Source organism: Scyliorhinus torazame, chromosome 4 (genome assembly GCF_047496885.1).
Source record: "Scyliorhinus torazame isolate Kashiwa2021f chromosome 4, sScyTor2.1, whole genome shotgun sequence".
Classification (NCBI taxonomy): domain Eukaryota; kingdom Metazoa; phylum Chordata; class Chondrichthyes; order Carcharhiniformes; family Scyliorhinidae; genus Scyliorhinus; species Scyliorhinus torazame.
Window position 1 is genome coordinate 312,627,734 of NC_092710.1, and position 14,335 is coordinate 312,642,068.

At 46.7% G+C, this 14,335-nt stretch overlaps 1 protein-coding gene across 9 annotated transcripts in view; it reads left to right on the top strand.

Annotated features, from left to right (window-relative positions):
* Nucleotides 1-14,335, top strand: part of bcl2l11 (BCL2 like 11) — a 46,039-nt gene that overhangs the window by 8,074 nt on the left and 23,630 nt on the right. For 8 of the 9 annotated variants that reach the window (XR_011940801.1, XR_011940803.1, XR_011940802.1 and 5 more), the window contains exon 3: nucleotides 2,550-2,683. Coding sequence is in view for 6 of the 9 variants with exons in the window: in XM_072500082.1 (XP_072356183.1) it covers nucleotides 2,550-2,683 (134 nt within the window). In the remaining 3 variants the exon portion in view is untranslated. Of the gene's footprint in view, nucleotides 1-2,549; nucleotides 2,684-12,309; nucleotides 13,274-14,335 lie in introns of those variants that run through there. The other variant, XM_072500080.1, reaches the window with a different exon arrangement.

Consider the following 14,335-nt stretch of genomic DNA (forward strand, 5'->3'; position numbering starts at 1 on the left):
TCAGCATGGACTGGAAAACTGTTAGCATCGTAAGTACCTGGATCCAAGTGATAAAACTTTTAACTCTCGTTTTGCTGGCTGCACATCTCAGTTTCAGCCAAATGCTTGTGTTAGCCCTGTTAACTCTGCTCCAATTTGATTGCCTTGCAGCTCACCCGGTAACCCGTTTTTTTGTTGTTGTTCTGTTCACCTTCATTTGAATCAGTCTCTGCGGCAATCTCATTTAAATGGGCTTTCTTGCCTAGGTCTGCCCAAACTGGCATCACTCAAAGTGGCTTTTATATGAAAATGGAATTTTTAAACCAAGAGCAGACTTTCAATAGATTGATTGAAAAGATAACTTTCCTTTGCTTATTGAGGCTGTTTGTACCTCCGTAACATCTGTATTGAGTCAACATCCTCAACACAGCGAAGACTGAGCAACCATTATCAGTCATAGCTGATCACCACGGTGCTTTTGGAGCACACACTGTCATGCAACAATGAGAGCAATCTTCTTTAATGGTGTTGTCTGTACAAAAATTCGAACCATGTGCCAAAACTGTTAACTGTTCGCATCTTGTTTTTTTTTTTCCTTCGTCACTCCTATCCAGTGAGAAGGTTCCTTATTCTAACTTTTTACACTGCAACCTGTGGGTTAATGCTCCACGCACTGTAACTAAAAGAACACCGCTGTCGACACTTTGGTACTGCGGAGAGCAGCCTTTCTCCGTTTCATACGATAGATGCAAATGTGCACTTGGAAGCTTCTGCGTGCTTTGAAAGCTGCAAAGCAAGTCCAGTAGCCGACACACTGACCTGTGCCCGCACGGTGTTTCTGCTTGATTTTCTTTTGTGAGCATGTACCTAATTAATTGGTGTCACTTGCTTATTTTAGTTCATCATTACCAAAACAAAAGTTTAAGCTTACTTATCAAGGAAAACTAAAGGCCTTCTAGAATCTTCACTCTGCCTCTTTTCTTGCCACAGGAATTAATATCAGATATCGCTAATCTCTGTCTGATAGTTTCATCTCAATGATCAGAATTTCCACTCGTTCCTTTTTGTGTTAGGTGGCTGTCTGCATGTTGGAATTACAGCAATATGAACTGCAGTCTGTTACTATGGGAATTCGTAATATTATTGTTAACGCTGTTAGGCTTGCAACTCTTATTTCATTTCAGCTATTAGTACTACAGTCCCCACTACCCTACTAGCGACATGGGACTAATATTCCACATCTTTTGAATATGTTGAAACCTTAACAACTTGCATCTCTACAGCTCTTGTAACAAAGTAAAACATTCCAAAGCACTTCACAGGAACACAAACCAAACAAAAACTCAAAAGCTTGAGCCAAAGAAGGAGCTGAGGGTAGGTGACCGAGGTAAAGGGGGCGAGGTCTTCAGGAGGATCCCGAAGGAAGTGAGAGGGAGGGAAAGTGTCAGAGACAGAATTCCAGAGTTCAGGGCCAGGTTAGCTGGAGATACAGCCATCAATGGTGGGGGTGAACGAAGAGGTGGATGCACAAGAGACCAGAGTCAGGGGATGGTTGGAGGAGGGTACGGAGATGGGGAGTTGGTGAAGCCATCGAGCGATCTGAGGCATTGGCAAACTGATGGCAGTGTAGGTTGGCATGATGGAGACGTAATGTGGGTAGGAAACCAGGGATTTACGTGGTAGACAGGCTGATATACAGTCATGAAGTCCTCAACACATTCTTAATGCTTAAAAGCAGGTGGTTCACTGTGGTTATGGCCTAAAACGCCACAACCATAATGAAACCGTTTGTATCTTTCAGTGGGTTAAATAATAATTAAGTTGGGTGCTTAATTTCAATTGAGCAGAAATTGTCAATCTTGGTCAGTACACCAGGAGCTGTACAAACCGGGCAATGGGTGCAGTAAGAGATTTCCCTGAAATTGAAGTCAAGAAAAGAGAGGGAGTTTGCGTCTGGTTTCTGCAGTTCCCTTCTCCAACATTGAAATTCTGTACCCAAGTATAAGTTATTTTAAAAAAATAATAAAAAGCACATTTCTTGGGTTATAATTTGGTCCTTATAGCCAGCCACCAGTGTATCAGTTGCTATCCTATATTTGGAAGAAGCACCTGAAAACGCCAGAATTGCATTACCCATAAAGGTCAGTAAAATATCGATGTGTTGGAATGTGTGCTCTGATATTAGAAGGCCTTCGCCATTTATCTTTTTACCTGGTGTCAGTTTAAGACTGAGATGAGGAGGAATTTCCTCTCTCTGAGGGTCATTAGTCTTTGGAATTCCTTTGCCACAGAGAGCTGTGGGGGCAGAGTCCTTGTGTATATTTAAGGCTGAGATAGACAGATGCTTGACCAATAAAGGAATCCAGGGTTCTGTGGAAAGGACAGGAAAGTGGACATGAGGAATGACAGATCAGTCACAGTCCTGTTGATTGGCTGAGCAGACCCGAACGGCCGAACGGCCTACTCCTGTTCCTATTTCTTATGGTTTTGTAACGCATCCTGGATGGACAAGATTTTAGCTCAAAACTGCTGTGGTTTCATTTTTAATCTTTAAATTATTATTTTTATAGAAAGGATCCAACCAAGTACTGGAATCCAGGAAAGCTCCCCGTCAGTGCCCATGGACGTGCGACCTGAGGTATGGATCGGACAAGAGCTGCGGAGAATTGGTGATGATTTCAATTCTCATTTCCAAACAGGAAGGGTAACTATTCAATCTTAAAACTTTTTTAAAATTTGCTTTTGTACCCTGTTACAGTAATCTACAATATTAATGTGCTCTTGTACCCTGTTACAGTAATATACAGTATAATGTGCCACCTTTAGGTACAGCTTCATCAATAGTTTATAGAGATGCTGACTTTGAAAATGCTTAGACTAAGACTTGATTTTTTTCCATCATAAATATTGCCCAACCGCAGCTACCCTGGAGGGGCAGGTGCTGCAAACCTGTCCTCTCCTGAATCACTGCATGGTTTGCATTCTAGTACAATCTAGTTCAATTGTTCTTCATTCAGAAGCCTGAGTGGCGGGTGGCTAATTAACCTCAAGAACCCATCCTGATCACATTCTCACCTGACATTGCACACAAATCCACTTTCACCAGAAATTGCTGGATAGTGCCAAGCCATGAGAAGCACGTCCACTTCTATCCTTTTGAGTCTTGCATAAGCCATGGGGTGGGGTGGAGGGGTTGTTCTCTGGGGAAAGTCCTAATGAAGTTGCAGATCATACAGTAATACAGGAACATTAAAAATAAGAAAAGTGACAAAGCTGAAAATGTGTTTTACTGCGGCATGCCAACAGCATAACCAGAGTGTATTCGAAGAGGAGGCGATTACAAAGCACAGCAGCTCAGCATCAGAGATGTAACCAGTTCTATTCTTCCTGGCAATGTCTAATGCTGGCCTATGATGTAATTACCTTATCAAAAGACATACTTGGCAAGATCTCTGACCTAACCGGCATGTTGATGCCTTTTTTGTTTAACCAAAACCACAATAATCATAACTGGTCCTCACCATAGGGCGAAGGCAGATGGTGCAATTTAGTTCTGCATTGTATTTATACTGTGGAAGGAACTTGGTGATTTCTATGCGAATGAATTTTATAAAGTAGAGTTTTCATTCGAGTGCTATGATTTGGATCATAATTGCATTCCCTCTTGAAGATGTTGGCTCTAAAAGAAGCAACAGTCGCACTATGTATGTTTTCCCCCCACTCTCACTCTCTCTCTCTCTCTCTCATCATACCATATTTCTCCCACCTGAATTTGACTTTTTGATAGTGAGCTACAGCTCTGGGTGCTCCGATCGTTTACACAATGGCCACTGTGTAAGTATGAGGCTTGGCTGTTCAACTGCAGAGGCATCTTGTACAAGCCAAAGCCTGTTCCCACTTGCCGCCTACAAAGGTGAACCTTTCAGCATGGTTCACTGGGAAGTATTTAGGAATGGGATGGAAACATTTTTTAAATCTCCTATTTGTACTCTGGGGACAGACGCAGTGTCATTTTGCTGTCGAACAGGACTGATCAGGGAACTAAAAATGAGGTCATCCTTGTCTGCGTGACTTAACACGGTGCCTTGAACAATCAGGACATTTTGGAAGTAACCTTTTGATAGGGTATTCCAGTAACTTATAAAGCTAATATGTGAGTTCATATATTTTTAAAATGTAACTGCGGGCACTGTAGACCATAGTGCAGAAGGGGGCCATTCGGCCCATCGAGTCGGCACCGACCCACTTAAGCCCTCGGTTTCCCCCCCTATCCCCGTAACCCAATAACCCCTCCTAACCTTTTTGGTCACTAAGGGCCATTTATCCGGAGCACCCGGAGGAAACCCACGCAGACACAGGGAGAATGTGCAAACTCCGCACAGACAGTACATAGCACATTAAACTGATTTGGTTGATTTGCTATTCATAACTGTTCAAAGTTTCTGTGATAGTCTATAGATTCTCTGTCATAGCATCAACAGGTTTAAGAACACAGATAGCGGGTGCCAGAGTTATTTTGAAATACACTCATCTTTTCACAACTGCTTTTTGTATTTAATTTTTTTTTCCTAAATTGAGAATGGCTCTTATCAGTATCTTAGATGATCGAAGCAGTGGTTTGTGAGCCCTACAAAACTTGCCAGCTTGTCGGTTCAAATCCGGAACTGGGCTGGGCTGGATTCTCTCAATAGGATGGCTACAGTTGGGCTCAGTGGGTTCAACAAGGGTGTCTGCCCCGGCCATTATCCAGTCGCACTGACTGGAAGCATATGTGGACATCAGTTCGAGTTTGAGCCCGAGAGCCATCCTATCCTATAGTGCATCATGCTACACATTATGATAATGCCCAGCGGGGCAACACGGTGGCGCAGTGGTAGCACTGCAGTCTCACGGCGCCGAGGTCCCAGGTTCGATCCCGGCTCTGGGTCACTGTCCGTGTGGAGTTTGCACATTCTCCCCGTGTTTGCGTGGGTTTCGCCCCCACAACCCAAAGATGTGCAAGGTAGGTGGTTGAACATGCTAAATTGCCCCTTAATTGGAAGAAATTTATTGGATGCTCTAAATTTATTTAAAAAAACAAAAATGATAATGCCCAGCACATATATATCATTGAAATATGTCTATATTCCAAATAATTAAACAGCAAACCAGACATACTAATAAGAAAGTAGCTACTCAAATGAAAAGTGCAGGAGGGCATGCCAGGACCAGTGCCAGGCATGCCTAAGAATGAAGTATCAACCAGCCGAAGCTACAACACAGGGCTACTTGCATGCCAAACAGCAGCAGCAGAATGCGATTGAGCTAAGCGATCCCGCACATAATGGATCAGATCTGAGCTCTTGCAGAGTGTGCCACATCCAGTTGTGAAGGAAACAACTCCGTGGAGGAGGGGGCTCCACAAGTATCTCCACCCTCCATGATGGGGGAACCCAGCACACCAGTGCAAAAGACTAGACCGAATCGTTTGCCCAGCAAGGCACTCTGTATCAAGGGCAATTAGGAATGGGCAACACATCCTGGCCTTGTCACCAATGCCAACATCCCATGAACGAATAAAAAAAAGTCTTCAGCCGCAAATGCCGGGTGGGTGATCCATCTCAGCCTCCTCCTGAGGTCCCCAACATTACAGATGGTCAGTCTTCAGCCAATTCAATTCACTCCACCTGATATTAAGAAACAGCTAAAGGCACTAGATATTGCAAAGACTTTGGGCCCTGACAGCATACTGGCAGTAGTGCTGAATACTAGTGCTCCAGAAATATCTGTGGCCCTAGTCAAGCTTCCAGTGCAGTTTCAACACAGGCATCGACTTCTTTGTGTTGAGTAGGGCATTAATCGCGAGGGTGGAGGGGGTAGAATACTCGGCCATTGCGGTCTCCGACCATGCCCCGCACTGGGTGGACCTGCGACTGGGGGCGGAACAGGGTCAGCGCCCTCTCTGGCGACTGGGGCTGCTGGCGGACGAAGAGGTGTGCGGGCGGATAAGGAGGAGTATTGAGATTATGTGGGAGCGAATGACACAGGAGAAGTGACGGTGGCAGTGGTTTGGGAGGCTCTGAAGGCAGTCATTAGTGGAGAGTTAATCTCCATTAGGTCCCATAGAGAGAAGGAGAGGGATAGACTGGTGGGAGAGATACTCAGGGTAGATACGAGATACGCGGAGGCCCCAGAGGGGGGGCTGTTGAGCGAGCGCTGGAAATTACAGGCGGAGTTTGACCTGCTGTCCACTGGGAAGGCGGAGGCGCAGCTGAGGAAAGCAAAGGGGGCAGTTTATGAGTATGGGGAGAAGGCGAGTAAGATGCTGGCGCACCAGCTGCGCAGGAGGGAGGCGGCCAGAGAGATTGGGAGAGTGCGGGATAGGGAAGGCAACATGGTGCTGAGCCCAGAGAGGGTCAATGAAGTCTTCAGGGAGTTCTACGGAAGGTTACACAAGTTGGAACCCCCCGGGGAGGGGAAAGGGATGAGGCGGTTCATGGACCGGTTGAGGTTCCCAAGGGTGGAAGCAGAGCGGGTGCAGGGACTGGGGGCCCCGATTGGGTTGGAGGAGGTAGTCAGGGGGCTGGTCGGCATGCAGACGGGCAAGGCCCCGGGCCCGGACGGCTTCCCCGTAGAATTTTATAAGAGGTTCTCGGAGCTGTTGAGCCCTCTCCTGATGAGAACCTTCAATGAGGCAAAAGAGAAAGGGACCCTCCCTCCGACAATGTCGCAGGCATTGATCTCGCTTATCCTGAAGAAGGAGAAGGATCCGCTTCAGTGTGGGTCCTACAGGCCGATATTGCTACTAAACGTGGATGCCAAGCTGTTGGCAAAAATTCTGGCCACCAGAATAGAGGACTGTGTCCCAGGAGTGATTGGGGAGGACCAGGCGGGTTTTGTTAAGGGCAGGCAGCTGAACACGAATGTGAGGAGGCTCCTGAATATTATGATGTCCTTGGTGGGGGTGGGGGGGGGTGGGGGTGGGGGGCAGGGGGGGGAGGTGGTGGCTGCGATGGACGCAGAGAAGGCCTTTGACACGGTGGAGTGGGAGTATCTGTGGGAGGCGCTAGGCAGGTTTGGATTTGGGGAGGGATTTATAGGGTGGGTTATAGCAAGTGTGTCCACAAACCAGCTAAGGTCGGAATATTTCAGGCTGCATCGGGGGACAAGACGGGGGTGTCCCCTGTCCCTTTTGCTGTTTGCTCTGGCAATTGAGCCGTTGGCCGTTGCACTCAGGACTTCGGGGGATTGGAGGGAACTGGTGCGCGGAGGGGAGGAGCACCGGGTCTCCCTCTATGCGGATGACCTGCTGTTGTATATTTCGGACCCGTTAGAGGGGATTGGGGAGGTCATGCGGATCCTGGGGGACTTTGGGAGGTTCTCTGGGTATAAGTTGAACGTGGGGAAGAGTGAGCTGTTCGTGGTCCATGGTAGGGGCCAGGAGGAGAGACTGAGGAAGCTCCCGCTCAGGATAGTGGAGAGGAGCTTTCAGTACTTGGGGATACAAGTGGCCAGGAACTGGGATGCCCTGCACAGGCTCAACTTAACCCGGCTAGTGGAGCAGATGGAGGGAGAGTTTAAAAGGTGGGATATGCTCCCGCTTTCCCAGGCGGGACGGGTGCAGACTGTGAAGATGACGGTTCTCCCCAGGTTCCTCTTCGTATTTCAGTGCCTCCCCATTTTCATCCCCAAGTCCTTCTTTAAGCGGGTGAATAGGATTGTGACGGGATTTGTGTGGGCGAATAAAACCCCACGAGTCAGAGGGTATTCTTGGAGTGTGGCCGGGGGGGGGGGGGGGGGGGGGGGGGGTGGATTGTTTGAGGACGTGGGGGCGGTTGGGGGCGGTGGCGTGTAGAGGCACCAGTCTTTGGGTACTTGTTACGGCTCCGCTGCCGTTCTCGCCGGCGCGATACACCACTAGTCCGGTGGTGACGGCAGCACTGAGGACCTGGGGGCAGTGGAGGAGACACAGGGGAGAGGAGGGGCCTTCGGTGTGGACCCCGATACGGAATAACCGCAGATTTGCTCCGGGTAGGTTGGATGGGGCATACCAAGGCTGGTATAGGGCAGGTACTAGGAGGATGGGGGACCTGTTTATAGACGGGACTTTCCCTAGCATGCAGGCGCTGGAGGAGAAGGTCGGCCTACCCCCGGGGAATGCGTTCAGGTACTTCCAGGTTCGGGACTTTCTTAGAAAACAGGTGGGGACATTTCCGCTGCTGCCCCCACGTAGGATCCAGGACAGGGTGGTGTCTGGCATCTGGGTAGGGGAGGGGAAGGTGTCGGACATATATCAGGAGGTGCAGGAGGTGGAAGAAGCCTAAATGGAGGAGTTGAAGGGCAAGTGGGAGGAGAAGCTGGATGAGGGCCTGTGGGCCGACGCCCTGGGCAGGGTGAACTTCTCATCATGTGCCAGGCTCAGTTTAATTCAGTTTAAAGTGGTGCATCGGGCGCATATAACGGCGGCAAGAATGAGTAAGTTTTTTGGGGTGGAGGACAGGTGCCCGAGATGTGCAGGGAATCTGGCAAACAATGCCCATATGTTTTGGGAATGCCTGGCGCTTAAAGAATTCTGGCAGGCGTTTGCGAGGGTGATGTCTAGGATTTTGGACACTCTGGTGAAGGCGAGTCCAACAGTTGCGATATTTGGGGTGTCGGAGGATCCGGGAGTGCAGGAAGCGAAAGAGGCCGAGGTGTTGGCCTTTGCCTCCCTGGTAGCCCGGAGACGGATCTTGCTAATGTGGAGGGACTCCAAACTCTCGGATGTGGAGACCTGGGTTAGTGATATGGCGGGGTTCCTCAGCCTGGAGCGAATAAATTTCGCCTTGAGAGGGTCCTTGATGGGGTTCTCCCGGCGGTGGCAACCTTTCCTTGACTTTCTAGGGGAGCAGTAAGTGTCAGCAGCAGCAGCATCCTGGGAGGGAGTGGGCGGGTCAGGTGGGGGTACTGTTGATATAATGTGAGTTTGGCATAGAGACCACCTTGTTCTGTTTAAAAAAAAAAAGGGAAAAACTTTTCTGTTGTGTAAGTAGTTTCACTGCAAGCTTTGGGATATGTTTATTGTTATTATTATTACTATCTGTATTTCTATTTTTGTTATGTAAAAACGCTCATTCGAAAACTTGAATAAAACATTTATTTAAAAAAAAACACTGGCATCTGCCCAGCGATATGGAAAATTGCCCAGTATGTCGGGCCAAATCCAACCCAACCAATACCTGCACTCCCCCTCCCACCCCCAACCATCAATCGACTGTCGATCATCAGCAAAGTGATGGAAGGGGGCACTGACAGTGCAATCAAATGGCACTTACACTGCAATAGCCTGCATACTATTGTTCAGGTTTGGGTTCCGCCAGGGCCACTCCTCAGCTGCTATCAATACAGCCTTGATCCAATAATGGAGAAAAGAGCTAAACTCCAGAGGTGAGGTTGATATTAAGGCAGTATTTATAAAAAAAAACATTTTTTAATGGGATGTGGGTGTCACTAGCTAGGCCAGAATATATTGCCAATCCCTAGTTTCTCAACAGAAAGTGCTGGTGAGCTTCCTTCTTGAACCGTTGCAGTCCCTGAGGTGTAGATGGACACTTAGCGCTGTTAGGGAGGGAATTACAGGATTCTGACCCAGTGACGGTGAAGGAACGGTGATGAATTTTCAAGTCGGGGTGGTGAGTTTGACCTGGTGTAGCACCAAGGCATCCCAGCAAAACGGGAGTCAATGGGAATCGGACGAAAACTCTCCGCTGTGTGGGTTCATACATAGCACAAAGGAAGATTTTTGTGATTTTGCAAGTCAACCATCGGGCATCGCTGCAGGAATACCTCGGGGCAATGGCCTCACCCAGCCCTCTTCAGCTGCTTTATTAGTGACGTTCCCAAATCACAATGTCTGGTGTAGAGATGCTTGTTGAATGTTGCGCATTGTCCGCAACTCTTCAGTCCATGTCCAAATGCAGCAAGACCTGACAATAAACAGGCTTGGGCTGATAAGTGGTAAGTAACATACAAGTGCCAAGCAATGACCATCTCCAACAAAGGAGTATCTTGCCATCTTCCCTTGACATTCAATGGCATTCCGATCACTGAATTCTCTCACTATCAACATCAGGGGTAGGGTGCTATTGAACTAGACACTCCCCTCCTGACTCACCAAAGCTTCTGATGGAATACTGTTATAGAATGTTATTATTCTGCATCTTATTTAATTCCATTGCTGATGACATCAGTAAATGCAGTGACATCGTTAGTAGTTGTTGCTACCTGCGTATTTCATTTTTAACTGTCAGTTGTAATTCTATCTGTTACTGTTATTTTGATGTTTAGCTAACTACTCCTGTTTTTGAATCCACGCTCTCTTTTAAACGTTGTCACTTTTATGTAGTAAAGAAGATTAACTTTAAGATGAACGCATTACGATTATCTTTTTGTGGTCAAGTTACCACATCTATTTGGCGACGAGAATTTAAAAAAATTAAGAGTTTCAGCACGTTCACCAAGTTTTGCTAAGTTTATCAATGGCAAACAAGGTAGCTATGTTTTGGTCTATCAGTGAGTTTGAGGAAGAGAACGAGAACTGGACGGAATATGTGGTGAGGTTGGAACACTTGGCAAATGGAATTGCAGGCAAGACTAGAGAGCGCTCAATTCTCCTGAGTGTGTGTCGGACGAAGACGTACATGCTCATGAGAAACATCACGGAAAAAAGGGGACGTTTCATTTGCGGATTTACTTACATTCATTCAGAATCGCCACAATCCTAGACCCTTGGTAATTGTACAATGTTTCATCTTTTTAGAAGACTGGGCAGTCTGTAACTAACTTTGTTGCTGAATTGTGTCAGCTTTCTGGACATTGTAGGTTTGGGGCAGTTTTGGAAGGCGTGTTTCGGGACAGACTAGCTTGTGACGTTAAGGAAAAGGAGCATTCAGCAGCATTTTCTGGGAGAAGCCGCACTTAGTTTTACGAAGGCTGTGGACATTTCTCAGTGTGGAAATGGCTGCCAATAATACAAAAGATATTCAGAGGACCAGTGGTGGCACGTAGGCAGGTGCGCTGCGTCAAGTAGAAAAAGAAGCTGCAAGTAAAAAGGTGAAGCAGTGGAGTATTTTAGATGTGGGGTGGTCACACTATGCGAATCATTGTAAGTTCATGGACGCTGTTTGCCATCAGTGCAACAAGACGGGGGCATTTATTGAAGAATTGCCGGGGTGCGGAGAAAGCCGAAAGCTGAGCAGAGAACCTCAAATGCAAGGAAGCCTCATTCGACTGCGCTTCGCTGGGAAATTTCAGACCAGGCAGAGGAACACTATTACAAAATGTTTAATATTGTGCAGAGCCTATTTACACTACAATGGAGTTCGATGGATAGAAAATCAGAGTGGAGGTGGACACTGGAGCTGCTGCATCGGTAATCTATGAGGAGCCCTCCAGGAAGATTTGGGGCTCTAAGCAAGCATCAGCTCTTTCTCAGGGAGGAATCAACCTTCAGACGCACACTGGCAGGACTATACCATTGCTTGGATTCAGTAAGAAGTCTTACAACACCAGGTTAAAGTCCAACAGGTTTGTTTCGATGTCACTAGCTTTCGGAGCGCTGTTCCTTCCTCGGGTGAAATGAAGAGGTATGAGGAAGGAGCAGCGCTCCGAAAGCTAGTGACATCGAAACAAACCTGTTGGACTTTAACCTGGTGTTGAAAGACTTCTTAATGTGCTCACCCCAGTCCAACGCCGGCATCGCCACATCATTGCTTGGATTGTTAGAGGTAGACATTGCATGTAACAGCCAAGAAGCAAGAGCACGGCCCCTGTACTGGCTGTGGCTGGATCAGGAGAATTCAGTTAAACTGGGGTGAGATAGAGCACACAAAATTGTCAGAGGACGTCATTCAGAAATATCCTGAGGTTTTCAAAGACGAACTGGGTACATTGCGGGGCACGACAGTTAATTTGTTTGTAGATCTTCAGGTTATCCACTTATTCAAACCAAGGACAGTGCCCTGCCCATGAAATGCAAAGTGGAGGAGAAGTTGGTCACCAGTGTTATGCGCGGCTCACAGCGTGACTACAAAGCCCCTGAAGACTGATGTATAATTCAGGCATCAGTTTCATTGTATTTCTGTCTTTAAGGGGATTAAAATTTAAGGGGGCATAGGGTATTATGATTATGCATCATATTTAAATCCATTGCTGATGTTTAGCAGTCGTGAGTGATTCTGTTACTGTTATTTCAATGTTTAGCCAACTGCTCCTGTTTTTGAGTCCATACTGTATTTTAAACTTCTTTACTTTTATATATTAAAGATTAGCTTTAAGATGAATGTCTTTCGACTACCTTTTTTTGTGGTCAAGTTCCCACAGATACGCTCTCAAAATGGATGCATGCAACCATCCAGGACAAAGCAGTCCACTTGACTGAGTTCCTATCTACCGCCTTACCCCCCCTCACTGACACACAGTGGCAGCAGAATGTACCATGTATAAAGATCCACTGCAGCAACTCCGCAAGACTCAACAACACCTCCCAAACCCACGACCACTACCACCGAGAAGGACACGGGCAGCAGGTGCATGGGAACACCACCGCCTGCAAATTCCCCTCGAAGCCACTCACCACCCTGATGTGGAAATATATCGTTGTTCCTTCACTGTTGCTGGATCAAAATCCTGGAACTCCCTCCCTAACAACACTGTGGATGTACAAGCTTCTCGAGGGCAATTAGGGATGGGCAATAAATACTCGCCTAGCCAGTGATGCTCACATCCTTCATGCCCACATGAAGGACCCCCCAAAAAATCTGAATCAAGGGCACTTGATCCTGAAAGAAACAACTTCTTTCAAATGCACTGTTTTGGAAATTATACACCATAATCACAAAGCTGCATGAATTATTCCATACTGACATAAAATTGGATATTCTATTTTTATTCCCGAATAATGTGTTTATGCTGTGTTCAATATGATACATTTCTATGAAGTGATGTTCTTTCCACGAATACGTTTTTATATTGGTTAACCACATGGGTTGTCCAGCTGTTGTCACTTTACAGTTTGATTGTAACATTTCTGCAGATTGCAACCTTTTTGTACTTGATGGGGTGGCACAGTGGGTAGCACTGCTGCCTCACAGTGCCTGGGACCCGAGTTCGTTTCCGACCTCGCCTGACTGTCTGTATGGAGTATGCACGTTCCCCAGTGTCTGCATGGGTTTCCTCCGGGTGCTCCAGTTTCCTCCCACAGTCCAAAGATGTGCAGGTTAGACGTGTTGGCCATGCTAAATTGACCCTTAGTGTCCAAAGGTTAGGTGGGGCTGCGGGAGGGGCATGGGATTGGGCCTGGGTGGGGTGCTCTGTCGCAGGGTTAGGGTTAGACTCGGTGGGCCGGTTGGCCTCATTCTGCACAGTGACACATTCTATGGCACTGACTCAGCTGCTTGCCGAGAGAGCCTTTAAACCCTGGGGCAACTTGAACAGACAGCAGGTCTGAAAATGTAGGCATTTGATTGGGTGATTTAGATTTGCATAGCCAATTGTCTGACTAGCTATTTTCATCGCAAAGAGAAGTATTGTGTTAATTCAAGATGTTGCAGGGTGTATGGATGCTGTGTGTTTCATTTCCACTGGAGGGGATATGGAGCCAGTATTAGTGTGGACAAGGTAGGGAGCTTGAATAAGATCAGGTATAATTAAGTGGCACAGTAGCGTGGAAAATGTAGGGTGAAACGTGCACTTAAAAAAAAAAAGTCAACAGAAGTGCACAGAATCAACTTGTAAATGTCTCAATTATTTTGTATTGCTGTACCCATTAAGAATGTACTGCTTGATATTCTGTATCATTACAGGATCTACATAGTTGTTACTAATGACCTACAATAAGAGACATTTTATGTTTTCGTAATCCTTTCCTCCCATAGATCAGGTCAGTACAGGCTACAAACATGGGTATGCCTCTCGCATACCTGTATATTAGCATCCAGCAAAGAAATATGTAGTCCCTTGTCAATGCTCCTATCTGAATTGGCTGCATTAATGGTAGAGAAAGTAGTCTGGGGGAGGTGTTAATTGTATGTAATGTACATACTCAATTACTAGTTGAGAGAGAAGATACTAGGGGGCAAAAATTACATTCCAGGGAAGGAATACCAGGCATCATTGGCTCTTATTAGTGCACCTCCGTATTGGCATTTACACAGTGCCATCATATCAGGTCAAAACCTCTTAAAAAGCACTTCACACAATGATTTGGCTTTGAGCTGCACTATTTCAGTGCAAGTATCAACAGACACTCCGAGCAGCCTACATTTGGTGGGACTAAATGAGAAAAACGTTGTGCGGAATACCAGAAAAAGCCCGTTGCTCGACAAAGTGCACCATCTTC